The sequence below is a fragment of the Leptodactylus fuscus genome, chromosome 1, assembly GCF_031893055.1.
Source record: "Leptodactylus fuscus isolate aLepFus1 chromosome 1, aLepFus1.hap2, whole genome shotgun sequence".
Classification (NCBI taxonomy): domain Eukaryota; kingdom Metazoa; phylum Chordata; class Amphibia; order Anura; family Leptodactylidae; genus Leptodactylus; species Leptodactylus fuscus.
The window spans coordinates 83417128-83437558 of NC_134265.1; the positions used below are offsets into that span (position 1 = coordinate 83417128).

Below are 20431 nucleotides of genomic sequence, written 5' to 3' on the forward strand. Positions count from 1 at the left end.
CAGCATTTTAACAGACTATGATGCAGTAAGTTCTATGCACATGGCCAAATTCAGTCCAGGACTTCCGGCCAACACATGGACAGTTGTCTACAGATGGGATTCACTCATATGCATGGGGCCTTAAGCAACTTAAAGAGGAACCTTCATGTTCTTTAACACCAGCCATGTTACATACCAATGGAAAGCTTACACTGCACTGAATTCAACTTTGCCGGTATCTCCCATGATTGTAGAGATATCCGTGCTCTTAGCTTCGTTGCCAATATCACTGCACTGTCAGAGTGGCCAGCCATACAATTCAGGGTTATTGTTGGGCGGTGAGGAATACTCCTCTGACGGTAGACTTCTATGGTCTTGTACTGTCAGAGGGGCATACCTCACCACCCACCGATTACGCTGGGCAGCACATCTGAAAGTGTAGGGATATCAGTATCAAAACTAACAGTACCAATGTTTCTGAAACTGGGGCAGCTTATAACATGGATGATGTTTGAGGACATGAAAGGTCCTCTTTAAAACACTGACCTCCTGTGGTTCTACTAAAGCAAGCCAGAACCGTACAATGAGCTAAGCTATGATTATTACTATTAATAATTAGTATTACTAATAAGCATTATAAGTAGAAAGAACCTCAGCACTCCATGAGTATAATGTGATTCAGTGATGTAATATTAATAATCCACAGGTAATATAAAACTTTCAAACATTACACAGAGAATACAGACATGACGTTATGCCGTGTTGGGCCCTTATCTGACTATGTGTAATCTAAATAGATAACAGTGATAAGCAAGCATGTGTCACACAAAACAATGATATCACAGGAAAGAGGAAATATATCCATATGTCAAGGTCTCATATTTTCTGGATCCGACCAGGAGGAGATTCATAGAATGTAGCCGAATTTACAGCCCACCAGAGAAACATTCTACCCACCATCCATACAAAACATGGGCATTCATTTATAGTGGCAGCGTCCACTGGAGGATTCTCAGGTCAACAGCAGCTATGTAGATTTATAGTTGTCACAGTGTTTTTTTTTTTTTCTATGCAACATCCCAAGGACATTTCCTTCAGTGTGTCTGCTAAAAGACAATCTAGAAACCTGGCTTGAAACAATTTCCTAGAATAATGGTGTTTAGTAAGTGTTATGCTTCCTGCGGTGAATGAGCCATAATCACAAAAATGTACAAGGCTGGTAAAAGTCAGACAGCCAAAAGGCAACCATGGATTCTGCTGTGGTCATGCACATATATGACACATTAAAAGCTCATGTACACATCACAGAACGTATACAGTGACATATGGGGTACGACTTTATACTACAGGGACATAGAGTACTCTATGTGCAGCCATACTAAGTGGTGGCCTTACAATGACATCCAATGGAACATTCTGCATGTTAAGACTCATTTGCATAAGGAATAAAAAAGAAAATTCTCAGGAATGGCCATGCGGTTCAGCCAAAGAAAGGTAGGAGAAGAATAGCCTTTCTAAAGGCTATTCCATCGTGGTCTTTGTAGAAAAAGGGATCCTATTGATAGAATCCCTTTAAGGAAGTCAGAATATGGCAATGTATATTAGGCCTTATATCCAGAACATCATATAACTAGGAATGAGATCATAACATTCAGCAAGAAAATCTACTTTAGATCTCCATGTTATCTATCACAAGGTAAAACTAGATGACTATTTCATGTGTAACATCTGTTGGCACTCCATCCAAAACAGATTAGAATCTGCTTTCAATGAGTAACTTTATAAATATATTGTATTATCTTGAATTGTAGCCTGAGATCTAGCCCAGAACTGAAATCACAACTTTTCAGACTTCAAAGCAGAATTCATACATTATTTTTTGTTGGCTAAAATGGGTTCTCCAGCCTATTACAAGTGTTGGCCCTTCCGCAGAAGTCATTCAGGCCAACATACGAGGACTGTTCCACGGTTTTCCAAAATATAGTGCTCTTGGTCATTTCTGTTATTGTTTTCTGGCACTTTTCTAGCTAAAAAACCATCAGAAATGTAGGATAGACAAGTTATGATCAGTGTGACCATGAAGCCAACCCACTTTTTAAAACATTTTTCTGTTAGAAAAAGTGAAGAGGAGATCCATAAATTTTGGGGAACAACTATCAACACCGGCTATTTCTTGAAAACTCCTGTATTGGTGGAGGATTCTTTAAATATGTAAGGATTAGAGATGAGCAAGTAGTGAAATATTTGAGATTTGATATTCATTTCGAGTAGAGCCTCAATATTCGACTACAAGAGCTTTAACTGCACAGCGCTTGCACTTGCGCTGATATTCCGTTTGGGGGGTCCTCCTGCGCACTCCTTCTGGACAGGAGGAAAGCTCTAATGTGAACTTACTCGTCCTGCAGAACCAGCATTGATTGGCCGAATGCTGTACAGTGTATAGCACAGTGGATCTGCAGCAGGCTCTTCTTTGCTAGTCGGCAGAGCTGGCAGCTTTCAGTTATGCGGGAGCTGACTTTTTCTCATAGGAACGCATTGACCAGTGTTGATTGGCCGAATGCTATACAGTGTACAGCATTCGGCCAATCAACGCTGATTCTGCCGGAGGCTCGTCTGTGTGGAGGCGGAGTCTAAGATCGGATCACAGCAGTCTGAATTGTTGTCTGATCTTAGACTCCGCCTCATCACAGACAAGCAGAACCAACGTTGATTGGACGAATACTGTACATTGAGCATTCAGCCAATCAACGCTGGTCAATGCATTCCAATGAGAAAAAGTCTGCTCCCGCATACCTGAAAGCTGCCAGCTCTCCCGACTAGCAAAGAAGAGCCTGCTGCAGATCCAGCGTTTATTTGCTGAATGCTATATACTGTACAGCATTCGGCCAATCAATGCTGGTTCTGTATCGAATCTTTACTGCGAATAGGAGTAGTATTTGAATGGGTATGAGTATTTTGAATACCGTAGTATTCTATTGAATACCTACTCGATTGAATACTACTCGCTCATCTCTAACGAGGATGAGTCCTCTGGCAGTCCTTGAGCGTACACTGAAACCTACACCAGATTGTAGCGGCAGTATAGTTCAGTCAAAATTTATGCCAGAAAACTGGCCTGTCATCATTTTCACAAAGAGTCTAGTTAATAGATTATATAGTTACATATTTACGCACTGAATTATATTTTTCTTTCTACATCGTTTTCAATGTTCTATCCAGAAATATTCGGATACTATGAATGAAAAGCTCGGGCGGCCTTTATACACCAGGGGCCACTTTATTAGACTCCTGCCCTTTTACCATTGCACTTCCCCAAAGTTTCCCTTAGATCAGTTAAGTGCGAATCCATTAGAATGGGGAAACTGGGCGAATTCTGAATGGGGCATGGTAACGGATGCTAGACTAGTCATGGTTAGGAAAATCCCACAAGTGATAATCTTATGGGATTTTTCTTGAGCAATGAAGTTGACTATAATGAGAATGCTACTATGTAAGGTGCATTCACACGGAGGAAAATGGTGAGGGATTTGGTGTGGAATTTCAGCGCTGAAAAAAAAAGCCTCCCTTTGACTTCAATGGTTCCTTTTTCTGTCGATGAGAGGCTTTTTTTCAGCGCTGAAATTCCACACCAAATTTAGCGCCATTTTCCTCTGTGTGGATGCACCCTAAGAAAAACATCTTGCAATGTAAGCAAGCCACTGATGACAGGGGTCAGAGAATGATAGGACCCTCCAGGACCTTTACGCTAACCCTTCACATCACATAATGATGGCCGGCATTGTCTGGATGAACAATCCCACATCTAATACACTGTCCAGATCAAGGGGGGCAGTTTAGAAAAACTGACAAACACTCAGGGGAATCTGACTGAACATGCCATACACTTTTATTTTCTGCCGACCGATGGCCAGTAATTTCCAACACTTCAAATATGTGTTGGTTTTTGTCAGACAAGTGTGCAGATGTAACATAGTACTAGCTATACAAAGCCCTGATATCACTAGATAAAAAAATAGAAATTTGAGCTTTATACGCGACAGTTCATACTACATATAAAAAACACATTCCCGACTGAGTTTTTAACTAGCGATATCTCTAGTTGTTTTACAGACATTGTTGTAATCAGCTTTCATAGGATACCAGGAGCATTTTTATAGGTGATATATAACCACAGATACGGCCATTTGATCTTCCACTTTGGCTCTGCATACTACATTGACTATATGTACAGAACTCTATTGGGAGGCTTTTTTTGGAGGTTGATTTTGAGGCAGATTCAGCGGCAATAAACTCTGTGTGCACTGACCCTTAATGACTCATTTTGGATGACTAAAGTGTACATGGCCATCTTCATAGAAAACAGGTGCTGGGCATCATATTGGGGCACACAGCATAAAGTGATGGCAAAGGCTCTCAGCTGAATTTATGGTTACAGGATTGCTGTAGTAAATTTGCAGTTCCAGTGACAAAAGTCACGTGCTCTACAATAGTTTCCATGAGCCATGTTCAGATGGAGCAGTATTGGCGCGGTACAATGGGGTATGTATACTATAGTATATGTATATTAGTAAGCTATGAGGGGAGGGGTACGATGATGCGGTTGTGTCTGAGCTCAGCGGCCCCTCCCTGCGGCATCACCCAGCTCGGAGAGGGTTAATAACCCGCGGTACCGGTAGTTCAGGAGGCGTGCTGGCTCTTACTCATGGAACGCATGCGCCTCCCATCTAAATAAACCGGGAGTGAAGAGGCTGCAGTGTGTGAGGGACCGGAGGCGGCTCCACAGCTCCTCCTCTGTGCACAGCATCACACCGGAACCAGCGCCAGGACAGCCTGCTCCAACTGCGGACACCGGCCGAGCAGGTAAACAGGGCACAGGCGGGATGGGCGGAGAGGCCGCGGGCTACGACAATGTATGGCGGGGAGGCGGAGGAGCGCGGGATCGGCACCATGGCTCATGCCCGGCTCTCATCTCTCTGACCAGAGGGATGCCGCCATGTGTGTGTCGGGAGCCGGGAGCTCACATGGCATGTGCCGGGCTGGGGGCGGTAGTCACTCGGAGGAGGGGGGGAGGGGTGTTGCTGCAGTAGCGCTTCATGTACATGATGGGGAAGGCAATTCCTGCGTTATGTCTGGACGGAACTTTAATGAGGTGCGGGGAGCAGGAAGTTACATGGAGGGTGCAGGGTGGACGTGCCAGCTGCTGCCAGTGCGGGCACATCCATGACCACCACCGGCACAGCACCTATGTAATGTAATTAGTAGAGCGACTAAGCATGGATGGGGCAGCACCTATATAATGCTGCTGTACTAGGCATGGAATGGGCAGCACCTATATAATGCTGCTGTACTAGGCATGGAATGGGCAGCACCTATATAATGCTGCTGTACTAGGCATGGAATGGGCAGCACCTATATAATGCTGCTGTACTAGGCATGGAAGGGGCAGCACCTATATAATGCTGCTGTACTAGGCATGGATGGGGCAGCACCTATATAATGCTGCTGTACTAGGCATGGAAGGGGCAGCACCTATATAATGCTGCTGAACTAGGCATGGAAGGGGTAGCACCTATATAATGCTGCTGTACTAGGCATGGAAGGGGTAGCACCTATATAATGCTGCTGTACTAGGCATGGAATGGGCAGCACCTATATAATGCTGCTGTACTAGGCATGGATGGGGCAGCACCTATATAATACTGCTGTACTAGGCATGGATGGGGCAGCACCTATATAATACTGCTGTACTAGGCATGGATGGGGCAGCACCTATATAATACTGCTGTACTAGGCATGGAAGGGGCAGCACCTATATAATACTGCTGTACTAGGCATGGAAGGGGCAGCACCTATAGAATGCTGCTGTACTAGGCATGGAAGGGGCAGCACCTATATAATGCTGCTGTACTAGGCATGGAAGGGGCAGCACCTATATAATACTGCTGTACTAGGCATGGAAGGGGCAGCACCTATATAATACTGCTGTACTAGGCATGGATGGGGCAGCACCTATATAATACTGCTGTACTAGGCATGGATGGGGCAGCACCTATATAATACTGCTGTACTAGGCATGGATGGGGCAGCACCTATATAATACTGCTGTACTAGGCATGGATGGGGCAGCACCTATATAATACTGCTGTACTAGGCATGGATGGGGCAGCACCTATATAATACTGCTGTACTAGGCATGGAAGGGGCAGCACCTATATAATATTGCTGTACTAGGCATGGAAGGGGCAGCACCTATAGAATGCTGCTGTACTAGGCATGGAATGGGCAGCACTATATGACATGGATAATACTGCCCTAGTGTACAGCACACAATTCTGTTGTATAGTGAAGTATGCAACATTGACAATGCTGCTGTGCAGGGGAAGATTATTTATACAATGCTGCAGTAAACTACTGTATACATTATATACAGTGATGCAGCATGATACAATCTAGTATACAGTGATGCTGTCCAATACAATGTAGTATATATTAACAGTGCTCTACAAAATCCAGCCTGCACTGCTTTGCATTACATGGACAGTGATGGTGACAGAGACAGAGCTTCACATTCCAAGGTCACGGGTCGATGACCCAAGTGCATGTCAGTGATGAAGCCTCTCCCTGCCAATAAACTCCTGGGCTATGAGTCACGTATAGTAAGATGACATCTATGTATGTAGAGCAATATGGTGCATGTGCCTGTAGGATGTAGAGAGGGGGCAGCTTGCTCACACACTGATTCTACTTGTCCCTTCATGGAAATGAGAGGCGTCTTTCCACGCCTGCTCTCCTCCCATGTCCTCACAATAGTCACATTCATCGTTCCTCAGCACAGGAGTGGTGGTCGGGGAGGGCTGGGTGTGTGCTCACACTTTGTTAGGTGTATTTTGGATTATAAGGAGGTGGAACATCAGTGACAAAACATAGCAGCCTGGACTGAGCAGTGCTATCAGAGTGTAGTGGAGCAGGGGAGAGGTGTAGCTAATACACACAGTGCATCATACTGGATGCCTGATTCCTCTTATCTATGTGATTACTTTTTAGGTATTACTCTGGTACTACCAACATCTTCAGTGTAACTGAGCTGCGGAGAAATAACGGCACATGGAAAAGAAGACAAAGTTATCGTCAGCCCTGGCTGAGCCAGAGAAATCCTCACTAACACCTCCGTCTGTTCAGGATGAAGGACTACAAATTGATGATGCCCAGACGGGCAGGCCCCTGGGTCCCACACCAAGTCAGAGCCGCTTCCAGGTAGATCCAGTCAGTGAAGCGGCTGCCAGGGATCAAGAGCCAGCTGCACCACCTGCTGATGCTGTCACCCATAGAGGGAGAGGGGGCTCAGGTGGAGAGGAAGCGAAAGGTCGATTTAGGGTAAACTTTGTGGACCCGGCCGATCCAGATGGAAGCTCTCCTGAAATGCCAAGTGGTGAAGGCGGAGGTGGAGTGAGCTTTCAGAATGGAGATACAGTGTTAAGTGAAGGTAGCCTCCAATCTGGTGGAACTGGTCATCACTACCATTATGATACTCATACCAATACTTATTACCTGCGGACCTTTGGCCATAACACCATTGATGCTGTGCCCAGGATTGATCACTATCGACATACGGCAGCAGACCTCGGGGAGAAGTTGCTGCGACCCAGCTTAGCAGAGCTGCACGATGAGTTTGATAAGGTAAGTCAGCCTTGTCCTCTAAATCACATTGATTCTGATGCTCTGAAACGAAGTGATCCATATAATATATCAGTTTACTCTCTCATGGACCCTCCTTCCAAAGATGATATAGTTTACATTTATTTTTTTTCTTATTTTTTTAAGTCCTGCCTGGGTACAGTTATCTTGTTCTTCAAAAATGGTGGTTGATCAAAACCATTTTTAGCTTTACATTTCCGTGACTAAAATAGTGGTGCTCTGCTTTAATGTTCATGCCATCTGTGCCATCACTTATGACCTAGGAGCCATGGCTACCTTGCTCCAGAGACTTGCCGAGCTGTTAATGAATTCCCACTTGGCCAGGCTGTTCTTAGGAAACCAATTCATGAATCCTTTTCTTGGCCACCGTACGATTATTTTTATACCTTTTAACAAGTAACTTATAATTGAGGTACATGTGTGCTATACACCATCATAATGATAGGGGGCGCAGGAGTTATAGTCACATTTGACTATTATCCCTATGGGGACCTAAATAATAACTATACAGTAAAGTGCCCACACTGGAGGGGGCTCTGCTGAGGAAATTCTACTAGGCCTAAAACTTGTGATGTTATGTGCTAATATTTTTAGGATATAGCGTATGTATGTACATAGGTGTGATGCATTTGTATACTAGCAATAGGTGAATGAGTATATTTTCCTCCAGTATTGAGCACAAGCAGGCTAACATCTGTCGGTGGCGGAGATATTAAGCCAGCTTTGTCGTGCAGATTGCTTGCCGCAGCCTGGATTATTTACACAAATAGGTGGCATACTATCACAGGCTCCAGACCAGCTTCATCCTCTTATCGAGTCAGGACTCAAGATCTTGGGTCTATTACTACAGATAAGATAAAAGCGTAAGGTCATAGAACACTGCAGGCTGGTCATTTCCGAGCAATGCATAATAATGTGTAGAATCACATACGTGTGCTGGAGGACAGGTTCTTTGGATGTAGGGCGCATTACATTTTTGCAGTGTTTTGCTTAGAATTGCAAAATATATAGGATCGTAGTTTGTTTACAAATCCACCCTAAGGACAGGTTCACATTCTGCAGATTGGTGAAATCTGCTGGGGGAATGTAAAGGTATTTATTTTACAGTTTATGGACCTGGACCAATGCTAAAGGCCACCACCGTGCCCTGTACTCCATTTTTATTTTCACTCCATGTGTCTATGTTGAAATGTATGTTTGCACAATAGTTGAATAAAAACCTAATTTTTACCTTTGTATAACACTATAAGTAATAATCTGCGTGTAGTCCCAAACTGGCACTGATCATGGAAGAAGCCCCAATGTCTGGGGTTCAGCATGCGCAGTTATGAAGTCATTACTGTTAGTAAAACGTCATGTATATGTCAAAAGCTATAAGAGAAATACTACGAGGAGGCACTTTGTCCCCCAGGACTCCACAGTATGGAGCGACAGGCCTATTGTCCCATCTCTGTGCCATATGGTGGAGAAAACCTTCATAATACATATTCAGCATGTCACAGTTAATTTCCTGTTGTAATAGTAAAGTCTTAGAGAAGGTATCCCATACCTTTAGGGTGCCCTATCTTTGCTCCATGTTGTCCAGATGTGTATTTGAGGGGTTTGTTGGGGGTTTCTAAAAAAAAAACAAAAAAAAAAAAACATGCAATAGGTTGTGTCTGGGATTGCAGCTCCAACTTCTTAATAAATCTGGTGAACCTTGCGAGGTCCCATGTAAAGGACTAATATAGATTTTTAGGTATGATTCATGCCAGTTAGTGAATTTATCAGGCTGGGGTGTCCCCAGACCATCTTCCATCTTGATCTTGCCACATACTTAAGATCAGTTAGAAAATGGAGGAGAAAGTGGGGCTTTTTTGCCGCAAACGGTTGTGCCAACCATATGCTACTTTTGCACCAGCAAATTGGTGTTTGTGTGGTTTCCCCCCCCCGCCCCCCTCTTAGGGCTAGAGGACATTTCACCTACCTCCAACTTCTCCAGTGGCAATCCACTGATTCCAACACAGTTGGAGGAATATGTTCTCTAGCCCTCACCATTCCTGAGCAATCTTGTTATGTTTGGTCACTGATGTGCTATTTAGGCTTTGTACTGTCTCTGACTGGAGATCAGAATAGTGCCCACTTTACGGCTCCTACCTGGCAATACGGAGCCTAAATAGCATAACTAGCTCCGAAACGAAGCACTTATTGTTCAATAATGGTGGGGGCTGGAGAGAAAAGTCCAACTGTGCTGGAATCAGTATTAACAGATACTAAGAGTTTGAATTGATGAAGTTTCTCTTTAATAGAAGGGGGGAAAAAAAGTGTCTTTTTAGCTGAAATTCACTACATAGGACATTCGCCTAAAGAGGTGTTTCAACCCCATAAATTCTTTACAAACAATGGACAGAGGTCTAAAACGACAAATGGTCTAAAGAGTTTTTCCAAGATTTAAATATTGATGGGGTCAAACGTGTCTTTTAAGCTGTGTTAACATAGCCACAGCTGAAAATGGGGACAATTTGCATGAGAAGTCCTGTAGGAAAAAGATTTACTTCTCTGTCACATGCACCAAAATGATTGACTGTAGGTGAAGCTCAAAGCTGTTGTGTGTGTTGTGTTTTTTTTTTTTGTTTTGTTTTTTGTTTTTTTGATACTGTATATTGGTCTGGTATTTGACACAGAGGCCGCGTCAGATTTCGGACCAAAAAATGGGTAGCTGCGACTAGATGCCGCTGTAGCGCACCGGCATCCAGTCGTGCACTCCGCTCCGGATTAGGCCCAAATGAATGGGCCTAGTAGGGACGGAGTGTCTTCAGGCGGACGTCCGGCTGCAGAATCTGCCTGAAGAAAGAGCATGTTGCTGCTTTTTTCCGGGAGCGGCAACAAACCACTCGCTAATTTCAATGGGAGGTGGTTTTTTTGAGCTGGATTCTGACACTGATTCCGCATTAAAATCTGGCCCAAAAACCCCGTGTGAACTCCGTCTTAGGGATCCAGTATAGGAATGTAGTTTTATAACCTGCAACTCCCAACATGCTGTAGCAGACTGCTGGTGAGCTACTATAAATTGGTATATAAAATAATGTCCTATGACAGGATAATCCTCTATAGATCCATATAGGACTCTCAGGTCTGTACAACGGTGCTGAACCATGGCTGTGTGCTTTAGGCTTTACTTAATAGATATTGTCTTCCATTATGTGTTAGGACAGCTTCAGACTTGCTATTACTCTTCTCCTATCTTTCTATACGTGCCGGCCTGTTGCTCATAGCTCTATAATGTGGCTCCTGAGCTTGTCTGACTGCCTCTTTGATATGCTCTTATTTACTCCTCCCCTGCCTGAGGTTGTATACAGTGAACTTGTCTTATTTGGCATGAAATGGAGCTATATTGCTTTATTTCTTAGGGCAAATACATGAAATCTCTGCGCCAACCCCAATTATTTGCCTCGGCTTTCTTAGTTATAACTTGTTTTGTTTCCAATAGGTGGTTTACTAGGTCTAATAGAAAGTACTTTGTCCTTGTCTCTTTATATTGATGGGATATACATATTCATCTCTATGGCCACACACTGTAACAAATAAGGCAGAAGTGAACTTATTTCCAGAGATATCACTTGTTGGAAACAGTCAGAATTAGGGTATTTATATGCGGCTGAATAATATGTATGATATAAATATCCCCCTCCCAGCTGTTTGTAACCAGTGATATCTCTGGAAGTAATATAGAGATATAACCTTAGTGTCATATGAAGGAAGAGCATTTCCTTTGTCAGTGTTATAATGTCTGAGATAACTGTATAAAGTTGTTCTTCCCCCTCCCATTATTTCCTGAACTATTTACACAGCCCTGTACTCCATACATAATTACCCAGAACAGCAGTCAATGCAGATGCAAAAATTGCAGGATTTCATAGAAAGGATCCAAAATCTGTTACTTAAGTATATTACAAGATGTATTAATGACACAAATACTGCCAGAAAGTCTAAAACTGTCTGAAAGTTTAGTTTGGCTTTAACATTGCTCATGTTGTGTGCTTGTGTAGACTTTTCTCTTCCATGACTTCTTTCCTTTTATTGTGTTTCTCATTACTATACAAATTCATCAGGAAGCCAAATACTACAAATGGGCATTTCCAGAGCCGGTGCCATGACCACTTAGCCTGTGAGCTTGTTGTGTTATTAGCCCTGTGGGCTGGCTGACCTGTCTTACTGACGAGACTTGCTATACTGGCTCTAGGTGTAGATCCCCCTCAGTTCTTTATAAGCCTTCTCCATCGGTACGGTTGCATATCTAACAAAACATGACTGTGCCGAATCTGTTGCAAGGATGATGTGACAGAGCAGATGGTAGATGGTGATGTTGCTGGGAAAGCGGTGGCTTCAGAAGGCCTTGAATTGTTTATGATCCATTCGTGGAAACAATCCTCATATATTATTAAGATGAACTAGAAATATTCTTTATTCTAGATGTAGGAGGCAGCACCTCAATGGCATAAGAGAAGCATCTAGAGGAACTTTGGATAATGATAGAATTAAAGGGACACTCCAGGTCAGGGCTGTGCAGGATTACCTCGTGGCCTGAAGTTCATATGCTGACCTGGAAGCGGTTTATCAGATCAGACTCTCTGAAATAAGAGGAAGATACTAAGTTTCCAGAGTTTGTAGAAATATGTAAATTTTTTATTTGATTGTAGTTATCTATGATAAAAGTGATGTGATCCACATCTCACATCTGTGTGCCATGACAATGCTTCGCCTTGTGTATGAGTATCACACCTTTTATTTGTGGTGATGCTGCAGATCTTATCATGTGTACCATACATGATGCACCAGCTATATGTTGATATACATTTTAGAAAAACATCACTCTGTGGTATAGGACATATACAACACTACATGACCGTGGTATCGCATATAGATGGCGGGCAGACCTTTATTCCGGAGCAAAATATGTTGCGTGCAATAGACAAAGACCGTGTGGCCCCTAACAGTGCCCATGGCACATAAAGATAAGGGTCGAAGGAGACTACAGATTTTGAGAGACTGGCCAACCATGTAACATAGCTATTGGACAGAGAATGGTTACTCCCATCTATTGCGGGGGTCCATTGCTTCCTCTAGTATGTTTGCACACATCCTATTAATATTATAAGTGTGAAAGTTTGTGTGTTTGTATGTTTGTTCCACAATCACACCGGAACGGCTGAATGGATTTCATAGAAATTTGACACACAGCTACATATTGGCCAGGAAGGAAAAATGGGCTACTTTAAAAGTGTCTCACTAACCCCAAAACGCCACCGCGAACCTCAAAAGTTGTCTTCTGCTCCGCTGTCGGCCCGGGCATGACGTTAGCGCAGGTAGTTACACGCCACTCCTATTGGTGCATGGTGATGTGTGGGCAGGATAGGGAGCCAGCACAGCAGCCCATAGGTTGGCACTGAATAGTGGGCGTGGGCAGCGCGCAGGGACCTTTCCTTAACATGGCAGCTGTCCGCATGGTTCTGAACGCCGCCGACATGCTGGCCGGCCGCACATTGCCTCAGGCTGGCGTAGCATGCAGCAGCGCACCTGGCCCAAACAAGCCCAGCCGCACGTACCCGCGAACTGTGCGGCCGGGAACACTCGGCACGGGAAGGACCGCACATGCTCGCTGAAGCTGCAGCCATGAGACACACAGCTCCCCAGCATCTTCATAGTGAGTGCTGTGGGGAACAGGGATCGGCGGGTTGCTTAAGGGTGGGAGGGGGTACAAAAGGTGATTTGGGGGAGGTGGTGGGGGTGAGGGGGGGGGGGTTTGGCACTAGAGGGCAGAAGGTAAGTAGGGGGAGGGGGTCCAGATTGCACATGTGGAAAGGGGGGGTGGTAACTGGGGTCACGGGTAGATGGTGGTGGGGGGAAGGGGTAGATATAGAGGTGACTGTGATCTCTAAAGGGGAGGGGGGTCGGGGGGCACGGGTGGGGGGAAAGGGGAGGGCCGGAGGTGCAGCAGCGGGGCCGTGGGGTCCCGGCCCACAATGCTGTGGGAGGGCCCAGCACCGGCCGCAAGGAAAGGGCCGTGGGGAGCCACGGGCCGCGCTGCAGTTGGTTTGCGCAAGGGTGAGGGGATAGCGGACGAAGTCGGGGGGTTATAGCTAGTAGCCTAATAGCATTATTGTTTACATCAAAATTATTGGACTCTCTTAAAATCAAAGAGGTTTGCTGGCGACTATTAAGTCTGCTCACTTTTATGTGAATAATACCGCTGAATTCTGTAGGAAATGAAGAGATTAGACAATATAGATGTGCAAGGACTATTACAGGGATTATTGGCTTTTTGTCATTGATATTGGGGTGTGAAATGCTGTAAAGCCTGTGCATTATTACTCTGCTGCTATCAGGGTGACCTGACTATTACTTCTACCTCCAATGCTTGTCATTAGTCTTTCAGATTTCCTTGAGATTAGGACAGGAATGTTTTTGAACAGTGTGAATGAGAAGTCTGGTTTCAGTCAAAGTGAGTCACTGGGGTAAGGAGTATTTGCTGTTAACTCTTTCATGTCTGTGGTATGACAGTAGAGTTTGGAGGTATGTCAAGTTGATATGAATCAGTATGGGGTAATGTAGTAGAAAACCATATACTAAGCAATATGGTGTCCACAAACGGAGCCCAATGTTCACATATCTCACAGCTTTCCATCAGAGTTACAGTAATATGAGGAGATCCTCAACATGGCATGCAAATGGATTGTGTACCGTGCCGTAAATCGGTAATATAAAGTGATCGCCTAGTCCTTTGTTCACCAGGACTAGGACTCCGTTCTCCCCAGGAGGAGGGGGATGGATCTGCAGTCACACGTGTATTGCTGCTCAATTTACCTCTGTGTGAGTTTGGTGCTTGGTTACGATGGTCCCATAAAGTTGAATGGAGTGGCAGTGTGCCTGTCCCACAGTTTTTCCACTCGGAGGAATAGGTGACACATAGGACCCCAATCCTGGTGATCATTGGGGTTCCAAATGGTCAAGATCAAGCAGTTATCAAATGTAGCCATATTTGCTTGTAGCTGTTAACGTTTTGTATTTTCTATAGAATTTGTTGCTTCGGCTACTAAAGCACTCACAGAATGCAGCAATATGGGGTAAAAGCAGTCTGTTTTGCTATGTTACCTGTGTAGGGTCAGACATTTCCATATGGGATGGGTGCAAAACTAGCAGAATGATGAGAGCCTTCAGTACAGTACATAAGATACTAGTGTGGCCTGATACACCAGGCAGGAGCCAATCTTGTAACATGCTGTGGTACCTAAGTAATACTACAGTACAGTTCAGTGCTCCATTAGGACTATTATACATATAAGTGATTTAGAGCTGGTCACCTCCTCATAGAGCCACAATATATACAATGATCATGGCACCAGGGGCACCTACTCCGAGGTTACTACTCCTGGCCTGCGCTTGCTTAGTGATACATTCCTAATTTTCTCTCGGCACTAGTGATGACATCTATTTCCTGACCTGCAGGCTCATGCATTTCTTCCTGTATGAGAGCCTGAGGAAGTATTCTGTCTTTCTGACACTTCAGACAAACACTATCGCTCACAGAATAGATCTGTTACCTTGTACAAAACCCGCGCTTTCTTCATGCAAGAAAAAAAGTGTACTAGGACTGTCTTGTATCCATTTGATATAAAGGGGTTCCAGAAATGATCTGCAAATGCATCCACTGTGCTAAATACTCACGGTTTCCTTTACACCCTTTGCTTGGCTTTATTTTACTTGCTGTCACTTGTATCTCTATTTACATGCAGTGAAGTCATTCACTTATAATAAATCACTCCCACCTCTGAGGTCACATGATGCTGTGATGTACTGTTTGTAAGCTCCCCCCCCCTTCCCCGTGAGCAGCAAACAAAGTGAGAGCAGGTAGATGAATCATGGGAAATGTAGTTTGTCCACCGATAAGTGATACAAGGAGCGGCAGGTAAAATAAAGCCAAGCACTGCTGTGGGTGTATTTGCAGATACTTTGTGGAAGCTGGGTAGCCCATTTAAAGACCCTGCCTCTGATGCTATTCAGTGGGGGTCCTGGCAGCCATTCCATATCATTACTGTGTCCAGTCTATAAAGTATTCTATTTTTATATACTGTCGTCTTGAAGCTTATTGGGTTACTTTCTACTGTGCTTGTTTCTGTACAAACCCCCATATTATCTGACCATGCAAATAGGGCAAAGCCACAATTGATGCAAAGTGCTAGATAGAAGATGCAAATCCATTCCTGATCTCTATGGCTCTTGCTGACGGTCATTTGTGATGTTTGACATGGTAGACATGACAACTGGTGCTGCTGTTTTCTCAGTTAACCACTGTAAGCGCACAGGCTCCAAATTCACCCCACATTGTCCTGCAAAGGCATAGTCTGTGCTGTAATGTTTTGCAGTTTTTCTAATGGAATATACAGTGTGTGTGTGTGTGTGTGTGTGTGTGTGTGTGTATATCTCACCCTGCGCCTGCCTAGAGTGTGGCTGCATGTGTTTACAGCTGCTGAAACTAAACTGATCTTTCTCTATCCCGTCCTTTTTTGTTCACTTTTTTCTATTACTATAAGGAATATTAGTATAAGAACTTACCATGGGCTGGAATTTGATGCAGAAACTCTTATAAAGAAATCCTTTTTGAGCCTTTTTGTCTGAAGCATGCCTCCACACAGACAAGGAAGACTGGTTTACACTAAGGAGACACTATTACACCTTAGAAGCATGCTGCAGGACAAGCTGGACAAGCATGCTCTTACCATCCCCCACGAACTAATAAGGAGACTTAGAAAACGCGGAAAATGAGCCGGCATACTGAGACGCGAAGGAAGAAAACGCAAAAAGCATGTGATCCCGTCCATCATTATGGGGAATGTGAGATCAATTGTGAATAAGATGGATGAACTGACAGCACTGACCAGACATCAACAGGAGTTTCGTGAGTGCAGTATGATGCTGTTTACAGAGACTTGGCTTACTGAAATCACTCCGGACATACTTGCCTCCGTGGAGGGCTTCAAACTTCTTTGGGCGGACAGAACACTGGAGAGCGGTAAGCGAATAGGCGGAGGAATTGCAATATTTGTCAATGAGAGATGGTGTAATCCAGGACATATTGTGGTTAAGAAACAATTGTGTGGAAAGGATATTGAACTGCTAGCCGTGGGCATGAGACCTTTTTACCTGCCAAGGGAACTATCACATGTTATCGTACTAGCTGCATATGTCCCCCCCTCTGCTAAAGCTGACGCTGCCTGTGAAGTCCTCCATGCTGTTGTGAGTGAGCTGCAATCATCTCACCCCCATGCTCTGCTCCTAGTGTCTGGAGACTTCAACCATGTCTCAGCATCCACTCTACCAGGCTTCACACAGTATGTAACCTGCCATACAAGAGACAACAAGACGCTGGACTTGCTCTTTGCCAATGTAAGGGATGCATATAACTCATCTGCCCTACCACCCCTAGGCAGATCAGATCACAACCTGGTACATCTGCGACCCACATACATTCCACTGGTGCGCAGAGAACCGGCGGTTACCCGTACCGTGAAGATTTGGTCAGAGGGAAGTGTCGAGTCTCTAAGGGACTGCTTTGATATAACTTTATGGGAAGTGTTTCAAGACTCATTTCCAGAGGACATTGAGGGACTCACACATTGCATAACGGACTACATTAATTTCTGTGTGGACAGCACGGTACCAACTAGGAAGATGAGGTGTTTCTCCAATAACAAACCATGGATTAACTCTGAGATTAAAACTCTCCTCAAGCAAAAAAAGAGAATTTTTAGGTCTGGGGACAAAGATGGCCTGGGGGCGGTTCAGAAACAGCTGAGACAATTGATCAGGGAAGGGAAAGCCAACTACAGACGGAAGATGGAGCTACAGATGGGGGAGGGTAGAATCTCTGAGGTGTGGGACAGCCTTAAGGCAATTTCAGGACACAAGGAAAAGACAAGGCACCGAACAGTAGGGGACAGGAAGTGGCTTAACGAGCTTAATCTATTCTTCAATAGATTCGACTCCAAGCAAATGCTCCCCCCACCAGCATGTCAGCTAACCGCCCTCCCCTCACACACCAAGACCCAACCCCCACCGACCTGCGGTCAACTGCAATCTGACTATCTGATCCTGCAGGAGTCTCAGGTGTGTAAGGAAATGAAGAATATTAGAGCGAACAAAGCGGGGGGACCTGATGGTATAAGCGCAAGAGTTCTTAAAATGTGCAGTGACCAGCTGTGTGGTATTATAACGCACATGTACAATATGAGCCTGAAGCTGGGGGTGGTACCTCAACTGTGGAAAACATCTTGCGTGGTACCAGTCCCAAAGAAACCCAACCCGATGGGCTACAATGACTACCGACCTGTAGCACTGACATCACACGTAATGAAGGTCCTAGAGAGACTGGTCCTGACACACCTACGCCCCCTAGTGAGCTCCGCTCTGGACCCCCTCCAGTTTGCCTACCGGCCAGGCATTGGGGTAGATGACGCCATCATCCACCTTCTTCATAGAGCTCTCTCTCACCTGGAGAAACCCGGGAACACTGTGAGAATAATGTTCTTTGATTTCTCCAGTGCGTTCAACACCATTCAGCCAGGGCTACTGAGGGAGAAGCTGAACTTTGGTGGTGTGGACCATCACCTGTCCAACTGGATCCTAGACTACCTGACAAACCGCCCTCAGTATGTGAGAGCCCAGGACTGTGTGTCTGACACTGTGATCTGTAGTACGGGGGCACCTCAAGGTACAGTTCTTGCCCCATTCCTCTTCACACTGTACACTGCTGACTTCAGGCACAACTCATCCAGCTGTTACTTACAGAAGTACTCCGATGACTCTGCTATAGTCGGCCTTATCACTGATGGCGATGATAGGGAATACAGAGACTTAAACCGGGATTTTGTTGAATGGTGCCAGCAGAACCAGCTCAGGATTAATGCTGGGAAGACCAAGGAGATGGTGGTGGACTTTAGTAAACGGAGAGGTGCTCCGACCCCGGTGGAGATCCAAGGAACATGTATTGAGATAGTCAGGACCTATAAGTACCTGGGCGTGCTCCTCAATAATAAACTAGACTGGGCTGATCACCTGGAGGCGCTGCACAGAAAGGGCCACAGCAGACTCTACCTGCTCAGGAGGCTGAGGGCCTTCGGAGTCCAGGGGACACTTAGGGCCTTCTTCAACTCTGTGGTTGCCTCAGCCATCTTTTTCGGTGTGGCCTGCTGGGGAAGCAGTATATCAACCAGGGACAGAAATAGACTTGACAGGCTGATCAGGAGGGCCAGCTCTGTCCTGGGGAGCCCCTTGGACCCAGTACAGGTGGTGGGTGACAGAAGGATACTGTCTGTGGTGACCTCCATGCGGGGGAACAAATCCCACCCCATGTATGGGACCCTGATGGGACTTGGCAGCACTGTAAGCGACCGTCTGCTTCACCCCAAGTGTGAGAAGGAGCGCTATCGCAGGTCCTTCCTTCCAACCGCGACCAGGCTGTATAATCTACATCAGACCAAACGAAGAGCTCTCCGCACAGAGAACTAATGATTATGAGGATGACCATGAGGTCTTCCTCTTTCTCTTCTGTTTTTCCTTAGCTGCCATGGACTCCTAGTATATCTTCTCTTCTCAGCTTATCTGTGTCTACGTCTGTAACATATTACTCTGTATTATCCTGTATCTGTATTACTATGCTGCTGTAACACGCTGAAATTTCCCCAAGGTGGGACTATTAAAGGATTATCTTATCATATATATATATATATATATATATATATATATATATATATATTTTATTTTAAAGGGTTTGACCCAGTGTACTTTGCCATCTGATCGCCACCCTGTGAGGCGACAGTCTGACACCCAGTGAACGTTGCGCATGGATCAAGCTATTTAGATTAAGACTCGTGCACAATACTTGTGTACCTATGCATGATGCAAAAGGGGGAGAAAAAAAAAACCCTAGCTCTACACTCTATCTTGCCTTTCCCTAATGTTTTTACTTCATGGAAGTTGAACCTCCACTTTAGGCTACTTGCAGACAACAGCCTGCTGCTCGCTTGCATCGGTCGTGCTTCTGCGGCCCCATTCATTCAATGAACAGGAACCGCAGAAGCACAACCACAAATCAGGAATAGGGCCTCTGTGGGCTCTTGCAGCCCGGACTGTCGGCCCGTGCATGGACCAGTGTAATTCACAGTCGTGTGCATGGGCTGACAGAAATGAATGGGTCAGTGTGCTATCTGGGAAAAACCTGGATGGCACTCTGAACTGTGACATGGTCATCTGCAAGGGGCTTTAAGATGTGGGTGATGTGGTAATAAAGTGGCATATTAATACTTGTGTATTAGCTGCAGTATAAGATCAGATTAACACTGATTGCAGTTGGACTTTCTGAGAAGGTTGGCTCTTCTGAAGAATCCTGTTATGTATACCCGGTGGACGCAGACATTTGCCAACTCATCTGGTTTTTGTATTTGAATTATTGATGTGTTTTATCAGCTCGGGAGACAAGGCTTTCAATGCACACTCTGGCTCCAAACTTTGCCTCGAAGGAGGACGAAAAAAAAAAATAGATTTAAAGGGGTGCCTGCCTTAAGCAACCCACTGGCAAATTCTCTGTTAAGACTTGGGTTGGAAGATATACTACATCACATTGAAGAGATCTCCCCAAAGTACTACTAGATGTGTGTTCCCCTAGGAATTCTGGGCTAATAAGTCTCCTTCATGGAAAAAGGATAAACCTTTCAGGTGAATG

At 44.9% G+C, this 20431-nt stretch overlaps 1 protein-coding gene across 3 annotated transcripts in view; it reads left to right on the top strand.

Annotated features, from left to right (window-relative positions):
* Positions 1–4654: 4654 nt before the first annotated feature.
* Positions 4655–20431, top strand: part of SLC12A2 (solute carrier family 12 member 2) — a 71059-nt gene continuing 55282 nt past the window's right edge. For 2 of the 3 annotated variants that reach the window (XM_075272275.1, XM_075272278.1), the window contains exon 1: positions 6484–7656. In XM_075272275.1, the coding sequence (XP_075128376.1) occupies positions 7084–7656 (573 nt within the window). In that variant the 5' untranslated portion in view covers positions 6484–7083. Of the gene's footprint in view, positions 4840–6483; positions 7657–20431 lie in introns of those variants that run through there. The other variant, XM_075272276.1, reaches the window with a different exon arrangement.